At 42.0% G+C, this 24,944-nt stretch overlaps 1 protein-coding gene across 3 annotated transcripts in view; it reads left to right on the forward strand.

The window, feature by feature from the left end:
* The window catches only part of LOC136053936 (sodium channel protein type 5 subunit alpha-like), a 562,080-nt gene that overhangs the window by 130,366 nt on the left and 406,770 nt on the right, over positions 1 to 24,944 (forward strand). For 2 of the 3 annotated variants that reach the window (XM_065744930.1, XM_065744929.1), the window contains 2 exons: positions 6,156 to 6,626; positions 19,550 to 19,693. In XM_065744930.1, coding sequence (XP_065601002.1) covers positions 6,156 to 6,626; positions 19,550 to 19,693 — 615 coding nt within the window. Of the gene's footprint in view, positions 1 to 6,155; positions 6,627 to 19,546; positions 19,694 to 24,944 lie in introns of all 3 variants that reach the window. The other variant, XM_065744928.1, reaches the window with a different exon arrangement.

A 24,944-nucleotide genomic window follows, 5' to 3' on the forward strand; every position in this document is an offset into this window, starting at 1 on the left:
GTTGGATTAGAGGATCCTAAGTTACCTTTAGGGATCCCTTCCAACTCAGACAATCCTACGATTCTTGATTCTGTGAAATCTATATCTTCATTTCTGTGTGTTTTCCTGGCTGATCTCAGGCAAGAAACAAAAAGGAGATCGAGTCTTCTCCAATCAGTGTTGTCTCCTGCCTGCCCCCATGCAGAAGGGCCTTATACCATGCTAGTGGTATCGTGATCATTTTGACAACAAAGAACTAAGATGTCACAGGCGCAGGATTATGAATTGAATATGGGATAAAGAGAAAGTGGTCTGGGAGGATATAAGCTTCTTATCCTGCACAAACAGCAGAAATAATAGAAAGCAGAATATAGAAGATAACAGATCATGTAAATTGCTTTTTGCAGGAGTATTCTCTCTTTGACAAACTCTGCCCTAGGATGAAAAAGTACGAAAGATGGGAAGATATACTTCCAAGGAAATAAATAATCCTCCAGTAGCACTGAGATGGACTAGATGACCTATTGCTGTGGTTCTCGGGGTTAAGCTTAGATCTCATACTTGCTTGATGCAGAAAAAGGCCCTTTAGGAGCAGTTTTCTTTTGCATCTTACTGAATTTTACCACAGTGAACAAAATAAAGTAATTGGTACATATTGTACTAGGCTTGCTAAGATCTCTGAAGGGAGAACAGCATCTTCCCTACCTGTACCAATGAAAGAGCAGTGCAGATGTCCACTGCCATCAGATAAACAAACAGGAAGGAAGAAGTCAGTTTTTCATATTGGTCAGAAAATGTCTGAAGCTCTTCCTGCTGGGTTGTGCCAACAGGCACTGCCAGAGAAGTGGTATGGGGTAAGTTGAGGTGTACAGGTCCTGTTTTAAGATGTACCAGATGAGCAGTCATGGTCTCATTAGGCACCTCACCATGCTGCTCTGTTCAGGCGTTTCCATGCAGCTGAGTGACAGCAGTGGCAACATACTGCCACAGGGATACAGTTTGCTTTAAATGTGTTTTTTGTTTTGTTTTTTTCTAATGACAGAATTCACTGATTCAGCGTGTTTTCCACTCTGGAGCCTGTTGTCATAGAAAAAAATGCTTATGTGGTTTCTCTTCCACATGGAAGCACCCTCAGGTGATGTCAGTTTCTCTTAACTGCCCTCAATTGTCCTCCCTATCCTCCATCTCTTGCAGTGGAGAAGACAATACACATCTCCAATCTGAATATGTCTGGGTTTTTGGAGGGTGCTTACAACTAGAGAAGACGTGGGGGGAATGTTGGTGATGGGTTGACAGTTGGACTAGATGATCTTAATGTTTCTATGATTCTAAGAACTGCTCTAATTTGTGAATCTCCCCCACTGCAGAGGTCCCATCTCTGGCTCCAACCTGATGGGATTTGTTCAGTGTGACCCAGGCAGATGAGAACATCTGCCCATAGTCACTGCTCAGTGTAAAAGTTCAGTCAAGCTTCATATACAGAAAAAGAATGAGATTTGGAAATGAGGCTGCCTCATTTTGTTGCAGCGTGAGTCAGGAAAGATCTCATTACAGGAGAATCCAGGGAGGTGAGCTCCTATTAGATCCCCTGCAATCAAACAAGACCATCAGCTGAAGGCCTTGCCTTGGAGATAGTTTGACCCTACCATTAGGTTTGTGCAGGTGCTACATTGTTCTTGATCCTAGTTTAATGAAAAACAGAATGATTTTAAATCTGCTGTGAAGTAGACTTAGTCTTAGCAGTGATATTTCAGCCTGTATTCAGTGCAGAACTGAGCATGGTGCCAAATGCTCTCAGTCTCAGTGATCCCAGTCAGAGTGCAGGGCAGTGAATACATTGCTGAATCAATACATAGGAGCACAGGGGATTGCAAGGGTTGCAGAATGTTTGACTGAATGGTAGATGGAAGGTTAAATACATAAAGATTTACAACCTTCAGTTTTTGCCAAGTCAAGGTAAATACAGGAAGGGAGGAAAAATGAGGCAGTAGTCACACACTTTTGATCCAGCATCAGACTTTGCATACAGATGTTTTCAAAGAGGGTTTGATCAGAAGGCATCACCTGAAGTGAAGCTGTGTTGGTGAAGTCACCATCCCTGGAGGTGTTGAAGAAATGTGGAGATGTGGCACTGAGGGGACATGGTCAGTGGGTGTGGTAGAGATGGGTTGGTTGAACTGGATGATCTTAGAGGTCTTTTCCAGCCTTAATGGTTCTGTGATGCTATGAAAACTCCTCCAAAGGTACTTCTCAGGGAAGTACCTAACATTAGGCTGGATGAATTTGGTCCTTTATAATGACATAACCAGAGCCTCTAGCATTGTAAAGGCATTAAAAATGCCCATGAAAGCATGATCTATTTATTGTCATTAGGGTAAATGCTTAACATCGTTATGCTGAAGGATTTAGAGTTTCTTTGAGTCTATCTGTCATTTGATTCCTAACCTCAAAGAGACCAAAAAAGTGACCTGCTTTCATAGACTGGATATTTGATGTCATTGGAAAGAAGATCCCTTTTTAAGGGGATCCAGATGGACATGCAAATGTACCACTGCTTCTGAAAACTAAATTTGCCTTTAGTTTGCTTTTACTTTTAACTGAAAGCATTGTGTTAGCAACCAAGAACACTGGATATTATTAGTAACCTTTTACAGAAAATATGATGTGTCGTGGGTTGAGCATGTATTTTTCTAGAAAATGCAACATACAATGAAATGGGGGGAATAAGTAAACATGAAGTGCTTATACAGCAGTTTACTCTGTTTGAACACCCTGCAATACACCTCTGAGGTTACCTGCTCATAAAGGAAAGAGAGAATTATATTTGAGATTTATTTTTGGCTGAAAGCATGAAGTGCAAATAGCTCTTTGTGCAAAATGTCAGCTGCATTTCTGGGAAGCACATGGCATTGTCTTGATAATTCATGGTAAATAACAACAGTAAGTATGTTACCACCTATTTTATATATATCTGCAGGTGTATCTGAATAGACTTCCGTAACTGTAGTTGGACATTCAAAATAAATATGGAAAAGTAAAACAAGGCATTTCAAAAGAGTTATTCTGCACACAGCAGAACTCAGTCCAAGATGAAATTCAGCTTCAGAAACAAATATTTGGATGCTTACATGCAGTTATTTATGTTTGAGGAAGGAGTCCCAGCTACCATAACAGTCTGTGGAGATATGGGACTTGACCCAGTTTTATGTGGTGCCACTGGGAATACTGTAGAGTATCCAGCATGGCCTCCAACTAGATGAGATTCTTTCCTTAAAATTATGTAACATCAGCCCAAGTTATCATATGCACAAGTTGTCTTGGGATGACTTGAGCGTGCTTGGGTGTGTTGGCACTAGATGGCTACCTACATACAGGCAACATGCAGCCCCTGACATGGTCACCTCTGTTTGGTCAGGTTCTGCTGACTATTCTGAGAACTTTTTTTTTGGTAGAAATGGGGCTTAGATGCTCCATTAGACCACTGAGTTTTGGTGTTTGAGTCTGGAGGCAGCTGATATCCTTGAACATTGTTAGCCTGATGCCTGCTGTGACACCCCCATCATGCCCTTCTTGGATGACAGATGGAGCTTTAGGAATACACACATCTCTCCTAGGCACGTTCCAAATGTCTCAGGTGGCCTCAAACATCAATACCTACCATTATTGAAAGAACTTAGTTGAAACTGTACTATCCAGAAGATCTTAGTTCAGTGTTTCTGAATCTCCTATCTTCCCACTCCTTCACACCTCACTAAGTTCCTGCTGGGAAGAAGATACACATATGGCTTGTTCTAAACTGGCTGCATTAATTGCCTGGGCATTGCCTCTGCCCAAGTACTCACTTCCAGGATATTTGTTGCAAACTGATGATCTCTGAGGCCTCATATAACTCTATCAAATTTGCTTGAAAATGGATGATACGATTGTGCCAGTCACTCATTTGTCTGTGGGCTCCCCTCTGCTTGGCAGTATAGCCAATAGCCAGTGCCCTGGTCCTCAGTGACCTGCTGGAGAACGCTGCTGAATGGATATGAGATGAAATCCTGATCTGTACCAGACAACTGCAGTGATTAAGAGGAGATCCATGCAAGCTGTCAGCAACTCTCCAATGTGATGGACCAACTAAGAAACAATTAGCTTTAATCTCACTTTACTTTTGATCAGGGCTGTGCTCGGAAAGGCATTACTTTATTCTGTAGTGTGTAATGGATGTGGGCATCTGCAGCTCTACTGACTGCTTTCATTTATAATCACAGTGATTGCAATGTGTACGTTATGAAACAGTCCTGACAGGACACTTCAAATAAAGTGTCACTGGAGTGATTAAGACCAGGCTTGTCTGCAAAATTCCAGCTCACGTATTCCAAGTATTTGAAAGAAAGGAGTTGGAAGGGAACAGCAAAAGCTTTTGGCTGTTTGGTAAGGCCCAGATAAATAGAAGTACTTTTTATACTGCATATGGCAGGCTAGCAGACTTTATCAGTTTAAAACAATAAGATAGTCAGAAGTCAGGGGACTTGCGAGTAATTCTGGTGGCATTAAGAGATCACAGAAAGAATATCTTCACAAAAATCCTTTTTATTGCTACAGCAGCAGAAATGCTGCAATGCTGAACTCTCCCTTGCAGTGCCACAGACATCCATCAGCCTTGCTCAGGCAGCAGCTGAGTTGATAGCAGGCAGTTTCATTCTATGTTATTTAGCGTGAACATATATTTTAGTGGATATTGGTTTGAGTCAGCTCTGCATCATCTCATCATGCTAGACATCTCCCTTCGGTGTGAGCTTCTCATCTGTGTAGTCTGGAAGCTGTACTTCATTCTCTTGGACCACAAACAGGAATAATGACCCATCTGCAACAGATGATAATCAGCCAGAAAGATATAGCACTAGGAGTGGCCTTCAAGAGGAAACTGATATTAATTATTGGATTAAAATGTATTTTTTTAGAAAATCAAATCAAAACTCAAGAAGGCAAAAAGATCTATAAATCATCAAATATGTTACTGAGATGTGAAGTTGTATCTAATCTTGGAATTCACTGGAAGGAAAGGTAGGCAATTATGAAGCTGCAAGAGCAAGAAGAAGCCAACTTATGGTCTCCGGTTCAATTTATCATACATGTGTGGATATCTTCAGATGGCATTTTACTGATCAGAATTATAGAATCATAGAATTGCTGGAATTAGAAGGGACCCTTAAAGGCCATCCAGTCCAACTCCTCTGGAATGAACAGGGACACCTACAGCTCCATCCGGTGCTCAGAGCCCTGTCCAGCCTGACCTTGGGTGTCTTCAGGGATGGGGCATCCAATTCTTCTCTGGGCAACCTGTACCAGTACCTCATCATGCTTATGGTAAAACATCTTTTTCCTTAAATCCAATCTAAATCTCTTAGTAGCAGCATTTCCATGACCAAGCATGCTTGCAGTATGAACCTTTTTTGATTTTAGCCACATTAATTCTGGGTGTGTTGGCTTCTTTTTTTCTGCAGGTAAATGTTTTGAAACTGTATGTTCCCTTAGGTGTTAATTCACAGTTGCAAGAGGTTTTCTTCAGGGCCAAGAGGCTATTCAAATCAAGAGAATCCATGAAAATACATTAAATGTTTTAAAAATTTTCCAAATATATTATTAGGCTGAAGTGCCATGCATATATGTATCATTATATCACTACGATATATAAATAACAATATTCACAGTGAGTAAAAATCAAAAGAGTCCTGAAGACATTCTTCCTGTAATTTTTGTACATGTAAGCAGTACTTTTCTGGATGTCAGTAATTGTTGCTATTAGCGATTTTCTCCAAGATGTAATATTAGCATTGAAAGGACATTCATGATACCACCAGCTATGAGAATATTTACATTATAAATCTTCCAATGAAAATTATATCCTGTATTCTGTTTCTGAGCAGCACAGTTTTTGTCTTTCTGGATATTGGAATGGGGATATCAATGTGTTTAATTGTCCATGCCAAAATTTGCCACCTGAAATTAATGTTTTTGGAGAAGTCTGCAGATCTTTATTTCTACTGAAACCACCTGTAATTAGAAGCAATTCCACAAATGCTGGTGATGTTACTGCAGCACGGCTAGGACTCCAACTCCCTCTTCCAAGACCAAACATTTACCCTCCACCTTTCAGGGCCATTGATTTCCTTTTAACTTTGTTTCAGGTGCTCAACCTGTTCCTTGCCTTGCTGCTCAGCTCTTTCAGTGCTGACAACCTTTCAGCACCAGACGAGGATGGAGAGATGAACAACCTGCAGCTTGCCTTTGCTCGGATCAACAGGGGTCTTCAGTATGTGAAACACACAACGTGGGATTTTTGCTGCAGTGTCCTCCGGCATCCCAAGACGACAGCTGAAAAGAAGGCAATGATGAAACTTGCTGCCCAGAATACAGGTGCCCTTAACAACTGTGTCAACAGTCACCCAACTGCTGAGCTTAGCAAAGACATGGAGAATCATAAAGAGAACCACACTGAGGATGGGATGAATAAAAATGTGGAGAAACACCTGGGAATTACAGACAATGATGACTTTATGACCAATCCTGACCTGTCAATTTGTGTTCCAATTGCTGTGGGAGAGTCTGATATTGAGGAGGAAGATGAGGAGCAGAGCACGTTTACAGAAATGGAACAGGTAAGCAAGTAGATTTGTTTTTTGGTTACATCTTACTAAGATTTCCTTAGTTCCCACCCTTGCTGTGGATCCATGGTTCATGATGCAAATGTGCTATGGCCTTATCCTGCCTTTGATATGTTAGTAACTTCAGAAGAAGTTACACCTGCATATCCAAGAGCAAAAGTCAGTCTCCAGCAAGAGACGTTTCCTTTCTTTCTGTTCTTTGTGCTTGTCTAGGTTAATTCTTCTAACAAGAGCGATTAAACCCTTTCTCACACAGGAGCCTGTTTTTCCCTTTCAGCTGAATCATGGGAATGGTACAGAATGAACCTTAGGTTGCCTACAACAGGGGATTTTCTCAGTGTGCATTACTGAGGAATAGCTTGATTATATTTGTGTAACAGAAGTCAAGGGTGGGTAGTTCTCTTAAAAAAAAATAGGCAAATAAAACTAGGCAGATGCTGATGTGACAGTGTGCCAGAGAAAGGGAGAAGATATGAAATTGTATGCTTTTTGGCAGGAAAAACAGTTATTTGCTTATTCTTTGCTCTGACATTTCAGATTTTGTTATTCCCAAGGGGACTCAGTAGAAATGGATGAAAAATTCTGTGTGCTTTGAAGTGTTGGTAAAAAATGGAGAAGCATCTTTATGGGAATGGTTTTCTTTGCATCGTCACTCTCTTGCCTTCTTAACAACTTCAGCTCTTGGCTCCATGTACCAGATCTAGTTAATGTTTTCCATTCCCTTCAGCCTTGATCCAGCATCCTCTGATGACAGTGGATTGAGTTGTCAGGAGGGATCCTCAATCTTCTAGATGAGTAAAAGCAAGATCTGAAGAAAAAGTGTCCTTAGAGTAGGGCTGTCCTTAAAAAAAGTCCCTGAGGAATGACTCATTGCTGGGGAGATGGACACAAATTGGCTGTTAACCATGAATTTTCATTGTGGAAGTCTTTTCAGTGCTACTGCTCGCTAGTTGGTCTTAGGCATTGACCAGCCCATGGGGAGCTAGAAGGGCAAGGGGTCAGAGAATTGTCCCATTTTCTGAACAGACATCTGGATTGCAAGAAAAGAGGCGAGAAATTTTTGGCAAACACTTCTAGGGAATCGTTCATATCATTTTAAGGAATATATTTCTGGAAATGATCTGTGTTGGAGGTATAGTTGCTGTGTCATTTGGACCTTTTGTAGGGGAGTTGTGCACTCAGTGATAAAGCTCTGAAGAGGTCCTGTCCATTGCTTCCCTCTTTTAGCTGAACATAAAACAGGAATATGTAAAAACATTTTGAGCGTAAGGCTGACTAGGGATAATATCTGTGGTTTTTTTTTTCTCTGAAGACTTTTACTACTCCCAACCTTGTGTTAGTTAAACCTACAAGCAGAGTACACTTGAAAAATGAAGTCTGAATATAGTAGATGGCCTTAGTATGAGACAACCTGCCAATACTGATTTGTGTAAACGTTGTAATATTGTGTAAATGAGTTTGATTCTGGAGTCCTTTTCTCTTTTGGCTTTTTTTTTACATGCACCTTTCTGCTACACTCACTATACTTTACAAGGGATTACAGTCTTAAAAGTTCTTAACTTCTTTCTTCAGAATGCAGAGCAAAAGTTTGTTAAAATATTGCACGTGAGTGCCCTGAGTGATTCAAAGAACTGTTGTTTTTGGTGATGCCCCTTCCAAAGACAGACCATCTCCCACCCAACAAAAATATCTTTTGATCAACATATAGGTTGCTGCAGAATACATGATTTGAACCAGGCTCTGAGCAACCTGATCCAGCTGTCGGTGTCCCTGTTCATTGTGGAGAGTTAGGCTAGATGACCTTTAAAGGTCTCTTCCAACTCAAATGATTCTGTGATGGCAGCTGGAGGCTGGTATTAAACCTCTGTTCCTTGGGTGTTGCACTGCAGGCACTGCAGTGTGTTAAACTTTGTCAAGGGCAGCCTCGTGAGGCACAGAGGGTTAAAATTCCCCACTGTCTATTGGGAGCATCAGTCCTGTGAGCCTCATCTCTGCAGTGGCCCTTACCTTCTGCCTCCAGGATGGTCTCGATGACCGCAGCAAAGCTCACTAAGGAAGAACGTGAACAAAAGCAAAAATTACATGATTACACTGAAAGGGCACAATTATGGTGAAGTATCTTTTTGTGTAGAGGACATCATGCAGAATTGAAACAAGATCTACCAAGGGTATGTTAAACATTCAAATCTATTCTAACTTTCTCCTAATTATGATCCATATTTTTACATATTTAAATATTTTAGCATGTACGAAGATAATGTGCATTTAAATTTACTGCTCAGGAGAAGAAAATGTACCCTGCTTCATTTCAAAGTTGTGGGCTGACCTGGAATCTGGCAGCCCTTTGGCAGTATTGCCTTCCTTCAAACGCATGTTGATTTTGGTGCAATTGCCTGGGAGAAGAGTCAAAAAGTAATGTATGAAGAGGAACTTACATGCATTATATGCCTTTCAAGCACATGGCTAAGTGAATCTATGCAATTCTTATATGTCCTTCCTCTGTCAGCTGGAGGTCCTGGGCGTGATGAGTGCCCCATCCCTGGAGGTGCTCAAGGCCAGGTTGGATGGGGCCCTGGGCAGCCTGAGCTGGTGTTCAGCAACCAGTCCACAGCAGGGAGTTTGGAGCTTGGCGATCTTTAAGGTCCCTTCCAACCTAAGCTGTTCTAAAATTCTGTGATTCCATGATTCTGTGATCAGTTCAGCTTACGGCTCCTGCACCACTGCTGGGCTCTCTGGGAAAGTCACAAAACCGCTCTAAAGTAAGCCATCCTGCCTAAGAGGAATGTGCCCTACGATGTTAAACGCAGCAGTTTAAAATATCAGATGATGAGAAACCCTTAGAAATGTCTAAGTTTAAATTTCAGCTGCCATTTCTATTATCAAAGCCTACACCAGCAGCAGCCGTCATCCTGAAAGCTGCACTTGTGTGGCAGTGTCACTGAGAGGGCTCTGAAGGAGCAAGCCCACCTGATAGCTTCTAAATCTCCTTTGATTGCTGAGATGTAAGCGAGATGCTCTGCCTGCTCACAGAGCCAGGAGATGCATGCCTGCAGCCCACGCATGTCGACAAGATCAGAAAGAGAAGATGAGCAATAGCAGCCAGCACAGGTGCAAGAAGCTGGCAGAAGAGAGTGAGACTGAGGAAGGATCGCCTTGAACTTGCTTTATTAGTCTTCCTGGTGCAGCACATGTGTTCATGCCAGTCACTGCAACGTTTTTGTTTAGTACTTCATCCCTCCCCACTCCTTGTCCCACTCATACTTTGGACACAGTCGGTGTCCAGGTTACCTTCTGTTACATGAAAATGGTCTTCAATTTTTCAGCTTTCTGAGAGATGTATAATTCTAAGTAGGGTGACAAGTAATAGCTTTAAATTCTCAGAGGAAGTTCAGGTTGGATATTAGGAAAAACTGTGGAAGAATGGCAATGCTTTGAGTGCACAGGCTGCCCAGGGAGGTCACCATCCCTGGAGGATTTCAAGAACTGTGGAGGTGTGAGAATTAGGGACATGTTCAGTGGGCATGGCGGGATGGGTTAGTGAGTGGACTAGATGATCTCAGTGGTCTTTTCTAACTGTTATGATTTTATGACTCTATGAAATATGGGCTGTCCTAGCAGGAGAGCAACTCCCAGAAGTTCAGCAGCAACCACAGCAGCTCTCTGGTTGCATCTTCTCAAGTTTCTTTTGGGTTCTCATTTTTCCATAGCTTTTCTTGAAATTACTTATAAAAAACCTTTTCAGATACAAGTCAATTTTCAGTCTCCTGAAGAAGTAAGGATCTGTTTGTCAGACATATGGTTTGATTTTTGGGTGGACCTATGTGAAGTCAGGAGTTGGAGTCAGTGATCCTTATGGGTCCCTTCTGGCTTGGAATATTCTATAATTCAGTGATTTGTGGAGAGAATAAAGTGATGGGACAGTTCAGTGTACAATCAGCCCAATGCTGGGGCTCCTACCAGAACTTACCTGCAGTTTAACTGTATTAAAAGCTTCAGACATCAGGGGAGTCCACGCCATTTACATTAGATCAGTATGACTTCAGACTTCCTGCCTTATTATTGCTTAACTGGCAAGGTGCTCCCAGCTAGAGCCCAGAGCAATGTGTGCCTTTGTTACAGAGACATCAGTTTGTGGTTCAAAAAAAAAACAAAACCCAAGATGACTGACTAAGAAGAGGTTCCAGATGAGTGATTTGGGGCTGAGTTCTAGATCAGTTCCCAAAGTACAGTGTCCAACACTTTCATTGCTGAACTTGGTCTTATTTCTATTACCCTACCCCTTACGTACATCCATGTCATTCTGCAAGATTTGGATCAGATCATTTCCTGTATTGATGAGGACCTTCAGTCAGCAAACATCATTTGCACAACATCAGAAAATTGCTGTAAATTGCGTGTTGATTGAGTCAGCCCAATGGGACTGTTACTGCCTTCTCCCCTTTCTTAAATTAAATTACTGCATATGTTGCCTTACTCAGACTACTCCTCTCAACTTGATCTGTGGCATGCTACAGAGAAGAAAACCTGTGATGCTGCAGTAATACTGGCTCTTGGCCACGTTTGTCCCCTTTGCAGAGATAAAGCCAGGCACGGATGCTGCTTTCTGCAGAGATAACTTATACCTCTGTACTTCTCCATGCAGCACAGTGCCGAGCCAGCAGCACTTGCCTGCTTGTCTCCAGAAAATGCCATTATTGATTTGTTCCGATGGAGTGGCTAATTGGGTCATATGGGAAGTGCTCTCTGCCTGCTGCCGGGACGGAGCGTGTTGCAGCTTCTTACCCATTCCTCGACACCAGACGTGCATACTTTGCTTCACAGGAGCCAGATCCCAGCTCCACGGTGGCTGGTTTGTACCATCTGAGTATGCAAAGGTGCTGTGCGTTCCCATTTCTGAGGCTTCTCCCTGGGTGAATGGCTGAGTTATTGCCTTCCCAGGACCTGGCAGGGATTGTGTCTGCAGGAAAGGGATGCTTTTTCCATTGTCCCTCAGTGTTTCCTGGTTTCCTACCTGTTCTTTCTCAGTGTGCTCTTAGAATTTTAGAATCACAGAATCACAGAGTGGTTTGGGTTGGAAGAGACCTTAAAACCCATCCAGTTCCAACCCCCTGTCATGGGCAGGGGCAGCTCCTAGCAGACCAGATTTCCCAGGGCCCCATCCAGCCTGGCCTTGAGCACCTTGATGGGACACCCACAGCTTCTCCTGTGTCAGCACCTCACCACAGTAAAGTATGTGTTACTAATATTTATTCTAACCCATCTTCATTTAGTTTAAAGTCATTACCCCTTGTCCTATCACCACACTCCCTGGTAAAGGGTTTTTCTCCATCTTTCATGTAGGCTCCCTTTTCTCTCAAGAGCCTTTAATGGCACAGCAGCATCTTTGCTATGATTTCCAAGGGGGCTGAGCCTGTGCCTGCACAGAGAACCCGAGGGATGCATGCTGCCTGGATTTTGCATTCCCAGTGAATATTCATTGCTCCACAAAACTCCTTACTTTCTCAGTCACGTTGACATGTTTTCTTGGCGGGCAGTTCTCATCTCCTGTACATCTTTGTTTGGACTTTACCAATCCATACATGCCAATGACAGAGCTGACTGTGACCACAATTTCTATTCAGTGGTACAGCTCCCATGTTGCCCTGAACCCTGAGCTTTTCCTCTCTTCTTCCCCATATTTTTTCAGCATTACTGACTTAATTCAATTCTACTTGACAAGGTGAGGTAGTTTCTGAAGGCTTTTTTTCCATGTTTCTGCCAGTAAGAGATTAATAATTTTTGAGGTCAGTGAGGACCATTAGGATCATCAAGTTTTAGCTTTCTCATAACGCAGAGTCAAGGACTTCAAGCAATAATTCCTGCACGGAGCCTGGAAGTTTATTTTAGCTGTGATACATCATTTGTGGGATAGAGGAAAGAATTAAATGTCTCAGGTAACAGAAAGTTCACCATGCACATATGGATCGACATCTGTTTCTTTTGCAGTCAGTGGATTTTTAACTGTACCATTTCTGTACATTGTGGACCTGTTCCTGAAACAGGTGCAGTTCTGTAACAGTCAATTGAATTATTCCAGGTTGACATCAGTGTGGCTGAAATTATTGATAATTGCCCTAAAAATGCCAGCACGTAAAGATTTTGATACAAAACTGTTTGTGACGATCTTTTACTCTTCCCAGTAATTCCAACATCTGTAAATCAAAGATGAACTCACACATTTATTTGACAGGGTGCATTAATTCCAGCCTTTTACAGCAGGAAATACACTTCACTGTATGGAACTGCACTGCCCTTTCAAGCAGTATTTATAGTCGGGCTGTTTTCAGTTCCAGTCCATGGGACAGATTCCCTTTTAGTGCAACTGGATGAAATATCTTCAAAGTCAGTTGATGACTCCCCAGTTTGTACTGGCAGGAGAGTGTGCACACAGTAAATCTTACAGTGGTTTGCCTCCCAGGTTTATTTGGAACAGTGTTTTGCTGATCATCAAGTGAGATAGCAGGGTCTTTTCAGTGTTATCAGACACACCATTTGCCTGGTTTATTCTTTTTTCAAGCTGCATGTTTTGCTTTGCATTTCTTGAAAACTTAATTTAGGGGTTTTTTTTTAAGCAATAAAATAGAATAATTCTCTATTTACCACCTCAGGAAGAGTAGCAGCAAACCCATTAGGAAAAAAAAACAAATAAACCAAACGAGTTGTAAATCACTGCAGCAGATTTAAAGCACCTCTGTTTTTACGTATAGAATGACATTTATATCTACTTCATCTCAATCTGATGAGGCAGAACAAGACTCGGTGTCAGATCTCTGCTGATGTGAAGATAGCAGTCACAGTGCCCATAAAGGTTTTAGGAAGCTCGGGCAGCACACACGGTGCTCGGGATATGCGTTTGTCTGCAGCGTAGTGCCTGAGGTCCGGGAAACACAGGGAGCTGAGGGAGGAAAGAAAGAGGAAAATGAAAAAATAATAAAAAAAAAAGCAAAACAAAGTGAAGCCTGGCATTGAGTGAGCTGATATCAGGCGTAGCAGACTTGTCAACATGCATTTGGCCACGAGCCCAGACTGGGGACCACGCGTCAGTCACAGCCTACTGGGTGCCATTTCCCAGGATCCCTGTCCCTCCCCGGAGCAACTCTCTGCCCAGAAATGAGCATTTCTTGCTGTTTCTGCCTTTGGTAAGGAAAATACTAACATTTAGCATTTTGGACAAAATGAACAGCAGCCAGTTTTTGTGCCAGGGGAGACAGCGAGTGTGCGCGTGTGCGTGAGGCTGGGGGGGCTTGAAATTGCTTCGCTTGAAGATTGTCCAAAATAAGAGAATTGGAAGTAATGGCACGTAAAAGAATGACTGTTATTCTGTCACTATTGACTGCATTAAGATGAGGCTTCCTTAATGATGAAAACATTACTGCCTTGTTAGGGAGAAAGGACCGGGGTGTTACGGATGCTGAGCTTTGAGGCAAACTTCCAGGATTCAAGCTTCCATCAGAGAAGCCCATTAGTTTGAGTTCTTCATATTATGCTGTGGAGAGATCCCAATTACCAAAAGAAACATAAAGCAGAGTGTGATTAAACTTCAAAATGCAATTTAGCAGAGGGTGTTAGCTTGAACTCTGAACAATGAACACTTATGAAGCACTTTCACTGCCTATTTAAGACTACTGAATTGATAACAAGCTAAATTAACTTTGGCAGTCCATCTTTTTGCCAACTTCTCCCACTTAAGCTAATTTTAAGCCTGAACCTTTGGACTAATGAATCAATGCTTTATTATGGGCAGTGTGCTGCCCAGTGTGGGAAAAGATATTAGGCCAGTAAGGACCATGTTGGTAGATAGAATGTGTCCTGCTCCTCCAGGGCTGGAGTTCAAACATTTAAATGGTTCTGGATCAATCTGAGAAGGAAATTGACCCAGAACAGCACTGCAGAAGTGCTGTTTTGTCCTGGAGAAGGATCCAGGAAGAACAGAGAGCAGCCTTCCAGGTCTAAAGGGGCTGTAAGAAAGGGGACAGACTTGTTAGCAGGGTCTTTCGTGATAGGATGAGGAAAAAATGGATTCAAAATAAAAAAGGGGAGATCTAGACCAGATATAGGGAAAAGGTTTTTTACGCTAAGGGTGGTGAGGCACTGGCACAGGTTGCCCAGAGAGGTGGTGGGTGCACAGTCCCCGGTGACACCCAAGGTCAGGCTGGATGGGGCTCCGAGCACCTGGTGGAGCTGTGGGCGTCCCTGTTCACTGCAAGGGAGTTGGACCAGAAGGCCTTTAAGGATCACTTCCAACTCAAATGGTCCTCCAGTTCACACACCTTAAAAACATCACAGATGCCGTCTTCCTCTAGTGGCACACACTTTTAAAATGCAGCATGAGTCCTGTCTGCAGCCCCAGTGCTGTGCTCTGGTGTCACTCCCGTTGTCCTCTGATTTCTTATTAAACCATACAGCAGCCCCTCTGCTTTACAGAATAAATTCCTCAAATGGAGGTAGGAAGACTCCTGAGCTACACCCTGAAACCTGACAGCTCCGCGTGAGCGCTCCTTTCTTCCCAGCAGAGTAAGTGATACTGATCTTCCACACATGGGGATTTTCCTGATGTATTTGGTGATATTTCATCTCATGCTGAGCACGCGGAAAGATAAATTCACTGTTTTTATCAGCGCTACAAGGATTTCCATTTATTTGTGAGGGGAGAACCAGGATCGTAAATGATGGTCGCAAGAACCCACCATTTGTTTCCCTCGATCAAGCTTGTTTATTTCCCTCCCCTTTTAGCCCAGACTGTTAAAGCTTTTCAGAAAGAGTGAATTCAGCATATCCAGGAGCTGTCATGCTGACAGCTCTGCCGGCTGCAGCCTCCTGTTAACTTCACATAGGAAGCAGGTGCTGCCCGGCAGTACGGCACAACTTGCTGTATTTCCACAGCCCTGCAATCTGCTTGCTTCTCCCCTTGTGCAGAGGTAGGATATAAACAGTTCAGCTTTCACGATCGTTTACTTCTTGGCTTCTTCGCACAGGAAGGGTGCCAGTTACTGAATACAAACTGTTGCCCAGAAAGGATGCCAGTAGCTTCCAGGCACTGTAATTTTGGGAAATCCATAGCTGTCTGCAAGGAGGGACGTAAACATCAGCAGTTACTTTCCGGAGTAAACAGTCCTCTGGTAACTACATGTGTTGTGCCACTGAGCTGGATTTTCTGTACATGAATAGCTCTTGTTACAGTTTTCATATCCCAGAGCTGACTGGAGGAAGCTCTGCAGGTTACAGACTCTTTAGCAGAGTCTGTTGTGACAGGGGAAAAGACCAAGGGGACCAAGGGGAAAAGATTTCAAATTAAAAGAGGAGAGATTTAGACTGGAAGCAGGGAAAAGGTTTTTAGAATGAGGATGGTGAGGCACTGGCACAGGTTGCCCAGAGAGGTGGTGGGTGTCCCAGCCCTGGAGACACTCAAGGTCAGGCTGGACGGGGCTCAGAGCACCTCATGGAGCTGTGGGTGTCCCTGTTCATTGCAGTGGAGTTGGACTAGATGGCCTTTAAGGGTCTCTTCCAACACAAGCTACAAAATACGTTGTTGGCTATTGAAGGACTAATTGCTGCTCTATTCAGCATCATTTCTTGAGGAGACTTAGGGTCACAATGTTATCTACAAATGACTACAGCAGTGACGAGCCTAGCGATGGACTTTCTGAATTTGTTTGCACAGGATGGAAAAAGTGCTGTTTCCATGGGGAAGGAATAAAGCAAATCCACACCAATGACAGGTATTTATCTTGCTTTGCCAACAGCAAGTCTTCTTTCCAAGGGATTGGCATTTGCACTAATCCCCATTTGAGCCTAAAACAATTAGCTGATCCATGCTTTTCAAGGGCAGGATGTGGTGTGGAGCCTTCGTATTTATTTGTACCATCAAACAAGTATGTGGGTCTGTGCACACACACGCTTAATATGTAACCCAAATTACACTCTGGTTTCAATCTGGTTGCTGTTTTCCTGTTGCTGCCAATGATCTGCAGCATGCAAGGGAACAGGACATGATCCATCCTCTTCCACGTGATAATCCCTGGCACAGTGTTGGCTGAACACCTCTTTTTAGGGCCCAGATCTGAACAAGGGTGAGCAAACTTCTGGCTGGTGCTCTAAAGGAGCTGACGTGCATTCCAGGCTTCCAATCAGCCATTTGAGGGCACAAAGCTTTTGTATTGCTGAACAGTTTTACTTTATAAATAATGAAAATAACCAAATCAATAAATATTAACATAATGTCTGTTGCCTTTCCAACATGGCTTGATATAAAAATTAAAAACAAATGACATAAACCACCCACCGTAGGGAGCTTTACAGGAGATAAACCTGCTGCTGTTGCTGCCAGAAGAGCAAATGATCTGGAATCAGAGCAAAAGCAAACAGTCCAAAGTGAAACAGACTGTGAGGAGCACACCTTGTCCCAGGCAGGTTCCTGCTGATGCTCGGGCGCTGTGTGCTGGAACTGAGACTCCATCCCAAGAGTGTGGCTCACCAGGGCTGCCATCAGCCACGGCAGAAACCCAGTCGATTCCCTAAACCTGTTGTGTGATTTGCCAAGATGTGTTCCATCAGTATTAATTAACGTTAACTCGTCAGATGCCTGGTACAAGTGCAGTTTCTGGGAAGTAGCTGGGGCCATGTTCCTCGAGTTTAATTTCCATGAAAACACTCCTGAACCTTGGTGCCATGCAGAAGAGTTTGTCAGTAGAGCAATGGTTTAAGCTTTTCATTTGACACTGGCTCAGTTATTCTGTGCAATACTTTGCTTAACAACTTGGATATTTGTCAGATCAACTGAGTTACACAGTCTGTTCTCATCTATGCCTTCATTTCTAGTGAATCTGAGTGCACAACCTTTCTGCATAAGTGAACTTGAGATGTCGCCCCAGATTGCGTTGCACTTTCAACATGAAACAATTGTTTCTGTTGTTTTAGTGCTATAACTGATACCCTGCCATTAAGATTACTTGGTACTAAGTTGTATGCACATTGCATTAAAAAAAAAAAAACAAAAGCAGAACTTCTTATGGCTTAGTGCTTTACTTGAATGCATTTTTTCTCCTTGTTAGCATTTTGTGGCACTGAGTGGTCATGGTGGTGATGGTGGATGGTTGGACTAGATGATCTTAGTGGTCTTTTCCAACTTCAGTGCTTCTATGATTCTATGTTCTCTGCTGAATAACAGAGTGTTTCCAGAAATGCTTTTTAAAAAGTGTTGTTTTTTTTTGCCAGGGATTCAGTGATTATTGATTGTGAAAATCAGTGGTAAACTCTACCTAGAAAACTTGATTGTATGATTCCATTATATGATTCTATAGTTCTATGATTCTGTGGTAGAAATTGTACGTAATACATTCTTATACAGAAGGTACAGGCTTGGACATGTATGATTTAATTCATTAAAGTTGGAATATATTTTAGACCACATGCCTTCTTCTGAAGCAGGAAACAAGTAATTTGATTTTGAATTAATTTACTAGAAACACAGAACGACATTTGAAAGGATTGGAACAAACCTGACAGTCCGAAAGTATTTATACGGAGAGCAATTTGCTTAACCAACTGCTTCCTTTGTGTCATCTGTTCTCTCAGATGGTTATATTTGGAATAGTGTTTTTCTGCTGCTGGTACCTCTTGGGGGACTTTCTGTGGTGATGTGGCTTTAGAACGGAGGCAGGTAGGCTGCGGCGCCCTGGGGAACAGGAGCTGGCTTAATATGTGAATAACATTGAATGCCACTCAAGCCTAGGGGAAAAAAAGGTGGACAAGCAAAAGATAAATATGTTTAAATAATTACTGTTGAAATCCTGTTATGCTTGTAATTTTTTTCTCAGCATGGAAGTCCTTCTGTAAGCAATTCAGAACAAGGCTTTGAAATCAGCTTGAGTTTTATTAATGTTTCTGTAGCAGCATTAGTAATGGCATGAATGATGGCAGTGCTGTATAGAGCTGCGGATTTCTCAGAGAAATCCCTATCACAGGTGAATCAATTAAGCCGAACTGATTCACACCAGTGGTGAACCTGGGCCTCCACACGTTGGAGCCAACCGTGCAAACATGCTCTGCTCTGCAGTTAGTCCTGGCAGCACTTCAAGAGAGTGCAGAGGCAGTAATCATCGCCCCAGGACAACATGGCTGAGTGCAATGGCACTGCTTCCACTGCCAAGCACTGGGTCTGCTCAGATGTGTTTGCAGAAAAAATTATTGCTACGATTCCACAGTTCATTCCTTTTTAGTGAAGTACTCGTGGCTGCGTTCTTCTTCCAACCTGTGGTTACGTCCCATTGACATCAGTGGGTGCAAAGTGTTTTCCTGAATAGGCACCACACACATTTACATGTCCACCTGCAGGTTTTCATCTCTACTTTTGGATACCTTTTGCTTTCTCCTGTAAATGTGTAGCTTGTTTTCTCACCCCATTTGGAGCAGAGTGGTGGTGTGGCACTGGGCACTGTGCTCACACCTTCCTCCTGCCATGATGCGGAATAGCACTTCTGGTCACTGACCTCAGAGCACGTCCTCCAGCCTTCAGCTGAGCTGAGAGCCCCTCTCTGTGCCCTAGGTCTCTGTAAAAACCTGTGCCTCCAAACTGGACTGAAAATGGAGAAGGCAGGGGAATTGCCTCCTGCCCCCCAGCAACAGTTCAAAAACAATAAGCCAGCCTATCTGTAATTTCCCTTTTTACAGACAGTTATCTTGACACATCCAGTTGCTAAACCTGAAAAGTTACAGCGTAAGCTTGTGTAATCTTGTTGCTTGCCATTTTTCCTTAAGATGTCATCCCCTGACAAGTGTAGTTCAGGCTATTTTCTCTTCTAGCTGGAGAGATCTCCTTAAGAACTAAGCATGCTATCAAAGAAAAAGAAAGTAAACCCATCTAGGATTATTTCCAGCAGGAAAAGCAGCTGCAACTGAGGGGGCAGCGATGCCAAAGCCCAGGCGCCCGGAGTCAGAACTCTGAGATTTGTGAAGAGTTAAGTGAGTTCCACGTGGATAAGCAGTTGAAGGCTGAGCCACCACCTCTAGTAGGGCAAAAAGAGGTAACAGAAACCGTTTTCCTACCTGATACTGCATGCCATTCATCACACCAGTTCCATAGTGCATGCCACTGATTTGTGCGGGGGCCTGGGGGTTGGGAAAAAGTGTGTTTGTGGAGTGGCAGGGAGGCAGAACCACTCAGTAGGTATTACGGTCGTACTAAAGGAGAGAGGATTTTGTTGTTATAAAAATAATTGGGAAGCTTGGGAAATGTGCATTCTAAATTAATGTGGGATTTTCTAAGACTTTGGAAAAAAAATAAGTAAAAAGATAAAGCAAAAATAATCCTTAATGTTATTACCTTATTTTAGGAGAAATGAGCATGTGTTTTACCCGTTTAAAGTAGCTTAAGAATTGACTTGTCTGGTCTGTACCTGGAATTCACTGTCACATATTACCTATTTTTTTTCATGTTAAAAGTATAGACCCACGAGAAGTGCAAGAATTTAAGTACCGGACAAGAAAGTGTTGATTAAATAGGAAGCTTTGGTGTCATTCAGTTCATATTGGCCTAAGTGTAGATCACGTTTGCTTCTCAATGTGTTGGTGAGCCTGTGCCAAGCAGGAGAAATCCCATGCGGAAATCCTGGCAGGACAGTGGAAACAGGGCTACCACAGAGCCAGAGCCCATCTTCTGCAGCCTGCCGAGTCATATTGTCACGTGTGGTGGACATCTGCTTCTAGGCTTGTCATATGAGACCCTTTTATAGTCAGTGAAGATTTGGAGCCAGTATAGTTCGGTGAAAGTGTCTCATATCCTGCTGAAATCAACATTTAAATTAGACCAGATGAAGCATGTTTTATAAATGCCCATTTTTCTCATTTGGCTATAAGGGATGATCAGAGTCACTAACTGAGCTGGGGATGTCTGCGTCGTGCAGATTACACTTAGGTGAGCAGAACTCCACTCCCAGTCACCAGAAATGCTCTGGCCATGAAGTGCATCATTCAGGAGCAATCCTTCTTAGCAGAATACTTCTTGGTATATTGGATTTCATATTCAGCAAAAAAAGGTCCTAAACCGTAGAGGAAGGAGGCTCAAGCATTTGGTATCACAATCTCAAAGAAAAAGAATTTGTATGTACTTACTCAAGAGAAACCCCAGATTTCAAACTAATGAGATGAAGAATCATAACTAGGAGGAATTAAAAGGCCACCTCCAATTTTTCTCTTACACGGGATTTTCCATCCTTCAAGTTTAACCCTACTTGAGGATACATAAACCCTGATGTATTAGCATGAAGGGTGGAAAACTATGTCCTTTTTTAGTGCTACAATGAAATGTCATAAGACAGAAACATTCTAGCTCCGATATATTCAGCAACACTGCGATAAAGCAATAATCCCCATTTCCTCCCTCAACTTTCAAAGGGTTCTGTAACACAAATGTCACCTTTCTATAGTAGAGTATAATTGATTCTATTTGTGGCTGCTTAAAAAGAGGTGGAGGAATATGGCAATAATCCAGGGATGACTTGAAATCAAACGGAAGTTCACATGAGGCTATGAATACCGACATGAAAGAGCAAAGCCCAAAGGATGCTATTTTTGAAGGCTAAATCTTGTGTGGACATTACATCCTTATAGTCCTCCTGTTCAGAAGTAATCTTTGTGCCGACACACGAGGACATGCTAATCTTTTTGATGAATGTCCCAAGAACTTGGGACTAGCTAGATAAAGGCAACAACTGTGAGGAAGTAACTTAAGGGATTTGATATGCCCAAGAGACGGGGCTATGAGTTATTTGGTCAATAACAGGAAGCGTTGAATGTGTTCTGACTAAAACACTGTTGATGTCAGTAAAGGATGCATTATATGATTAAAAATTCATCCCCTACAAATCGTCAGAAAGGAACCATAGAAATAAAATCATCAGTGTCACAGAACCCAGAGAACATACCAGTTGATTTCTTTGCCAAAACGCTGCCCCATAAAATATTTTGTACAGCTGTGTGGAATCCACCTTTAAATATGTCAGGCCACTTTGACTTCTTTATTTATCAAAGGAAATAGTTCACTCATTTAGAAAAAAAATATGGCTGGGTGTAATGCCTTAATAATCAGATTGGTTTTTTTCCTTTCAAAATACTATTTCATTACTCTCTTTTACCAGTTATTATGTTGTTTCCATTACATGAATTAATGTCACTTAATTAGTACAGTTTTACTAGTGTTTAGTTTACTCCCTAAAGTCACATGCCATTGTTCTTTCATTATTTCTTGTCAGTGGGTATCTCTGCACCCTTTAACTCTATCTCTTCTATTTACAACTCACACAATTAGAATTGTTGTGCCAAGAACAGAGCAATGTTCCAAATACAATTCTCACAGAACCATAATGAGGAGAAATAGTCTCATTGCCTCGACATGATACTTCCAAGTAGGATTTTTGCATCACGATATCCCATTACAAAATCATGTCTGATTTCTTAATACTACCCAAGGTGACTTGAGGTTACAGCTTTCCAAGTTATCCATTGGTGTTCTATCCCTGAACTCACTCATTTCTAGTGCTTTGAGTCAAGTCTCATTGTGCTATATTCTTTCCATGTTTCACTTCTCACTTTTCTCCCCAGTTTCAGTAACCTCTCGAACTTAGTGCTATCTACCAATGTGAGAATTGTATCGGTCAGTATCTCTTCTGTGTCTTTAATGCTGACTCTAATCCCTTCAGGTCTCCTCCTCTGAAGGTAAAGTTTGTGTTACATTTGGGTCCCTAGCATGGCTTTTCTCCATAAAACAATGGGGGAATACAAGCCAATTACTTTATTTCAAGAGTCAGCTTTTCTATTATAGAAATACAGATATTTTATCAAAGTTGACATCTGTCAGTTTGATAGATTAAGACTGTGATCTTCAAAGGTTAGGGAACGAGGGAGGAGGCAGTTAAGAGAGCTAAATCTTAAGCAAACACCAACTTCCAGTGAGATTTCAGCTTCTCACTGTTACAAGCTTTCTGGAAGAAAGATATGATTCAGATCAGTTTGTCACTACAGCAGACCCAAGCAGTGGGTGAGGAAACCTACTCCAAACAGGACCACACCTCCCAGAAACACTTTAAAAGCTGCCTAAGCAGTGCAAATCTGTGCTCAGGTGGGAGATCTTCGAAAGAGGTTTCTGATGTTGCCTTTGCCTGGTCCACATTCCAACAAAAGAAGGGGACATTCTGTGTTTGTCCCGTTTGACTTACTTTGGCCTCTTTGATCCCATTTGTGCACAGTACCTTTGTCAGACAGGAGTGCTGCCTCACTGTTTTCATGTCTGTGTGACATGTCACTCAGCTGTCCTCCAAGAAAGTACTTTCCTCCACTGAGTTTATTTAATTCAATTACAAGCTGCAGCAAGAGTACGGTGATCTGTGATTCCCATGATTATTCCCTTTTCCTCTTCTCTAAGCTCAGTATTGTATTTACTTATTGCTGCTCTCCTGGGCTCTTTCCAGTTTTCCATGAGCATTCACTATTGATTGCTAGTGATGTGTTAATGTAGTGTGTCAGATCCGACACGCCCATGCTGAACCATGGGCATGTGCTGGATCTGCTGTTTTTCATTTGTTTTAGGTTTTCTGGATATTTCCCTGCTTACATTTCCACTAATTCTAACAAGCTCTCGTTCCCTTTTTATCAATCTCCTTGTTGGTCTTTTGAAAAGCTTTTATTTTCTTAGGCAACTGAATTTTCATTAGTCCCATCTGCCCACTAAATTACTTTTATGTCTCTTTTCTTACTGTGTTCATGAAAATATTAATCCCTTTCACCTTTCTGGCAAAGAGTAACTTTTGCTTCTTTTCCCACAAGCTTTCATAACCTTTCCCTCCTCTCTCGTGTATGAGTCCTTCTTTTTCTAGTCCCTGTTCAGACCCCAGAACCTTTGCCTCGTGTTTTTTGAATCCATGTTCACTGCCTCTTCTTCCTTGAAGGCTTTTCAAAATAAATCCTGTCTGTGTTGTCTTGCATGTTGCCCATCTCCTCTTGACACTGATGGATTCTGATCATTTCTGAAAACTCCTTCTCATAGACAACTCTCGAGCATTCTTGATTCGTTAAGATGTTTTCCTTGTAGTCTAATATAATTGCATTGTGTTCTGCAGTTGTGTTCTCTGAATTTCCCAACCTGTCTCTGCTAAATACAGCACTCTCAGTGACGACGCTATTGAGATGACATTTTTCTCACAGTGTTCTTTGATTTCTCTCTGTTGGTTAGAATTGTATCCAACAAGGCTTCTTTTCTCATCGGGACCCCTATTTTCTACATCCTGCGGTTGTGTATGATTTAGGACTACTTCAGTGTTCTGTCTGTTGATGGCTTCAGAACAGAACAAATAATGACTAAATGCATTCCCTAATGAACAGCAACAGAAAAGTTCTGATTGTGTGAAAACCTGACATCTTTTCCACCATCATATATTGTTTGTAGCCTGTAGAAAATGGACTATTCTCTGTAAGACAGCTGCATTCTGCATATGGATTTTTAGATGCTTTAGCTATGTCTTTGACCTGTGCTTTCTGGTCTGACTCTCTTTTTAAGTGATCTCTTCTTGATTGTTTGCTCTTCTTCTGAGCAGAGCATTAAAAACCCTAGCCAAGACTATGACCTTTGGGATGCTGCAGCTAATTGTGAACATACAGCTTCCATCCCTGCTTACAAGTATTGCTGGAATGTTCAGTCTTGCTCGTTTTACCCCAGGTTCAGCATTTCTCTGAATTCAGCTATAAATTTTGCATTGCCTCTGTATACTGGAAAACAGAGGGCCCATTTTCACATTAATAATAAATACACAGAGCTGTACCTATTCTCTAACTCTGTCATCTTCATGAAAATAATAATTTATGTGTACGTGCCATCTTTCATATAACTCTCACAAGTTGCTTAAAAGCATGGGTAAGTATTTTTGTCCTCATTTTTAAAATGAAGACAGTAGTATTACATGATAAAGCACAGCAATGTTTCAGTAGGTGCTCAGGGAGGAAAATAAGACAGTTTGCAAATAAACTACCTTTTGCCAGCTATCTCTTTTACAGAATCAAAGGAAATACTGAACGGGGCTGAGTAAATAATAGATCTTGAACTATAATGGCCTAGCTGAATAATGAAGAAAAATACAGTTTTGGATTAACACACACCTAGAAAACAATTATTTTGACTACTAACATTAAAAATAAAAATACTCCTGTTATATTTAAAAAAAAAAAATGTTTATTGTCAAAAGAAAGCTTTGACCTGAAATGTTTCATATTTGGGTGGCATGTTAT

The sequence above is a fragment of the Cyrtonyx montezumae genome, unplaced genomic scaffold, assembly GCF_038088225.1.
Source record: "Cyrtonyx montezumae isolate F1298 unplaced genomic scaffold, pur_monq_1.0 scaffold_32, whole genome shotgun sequence".
Classification (NCBI taxonomy): Eukaryota; Metazoa; Chordata; class Aves; order Galliformes; family Odontophoridae; genus Cyrtonyx; species Cyrtonyx montezumae.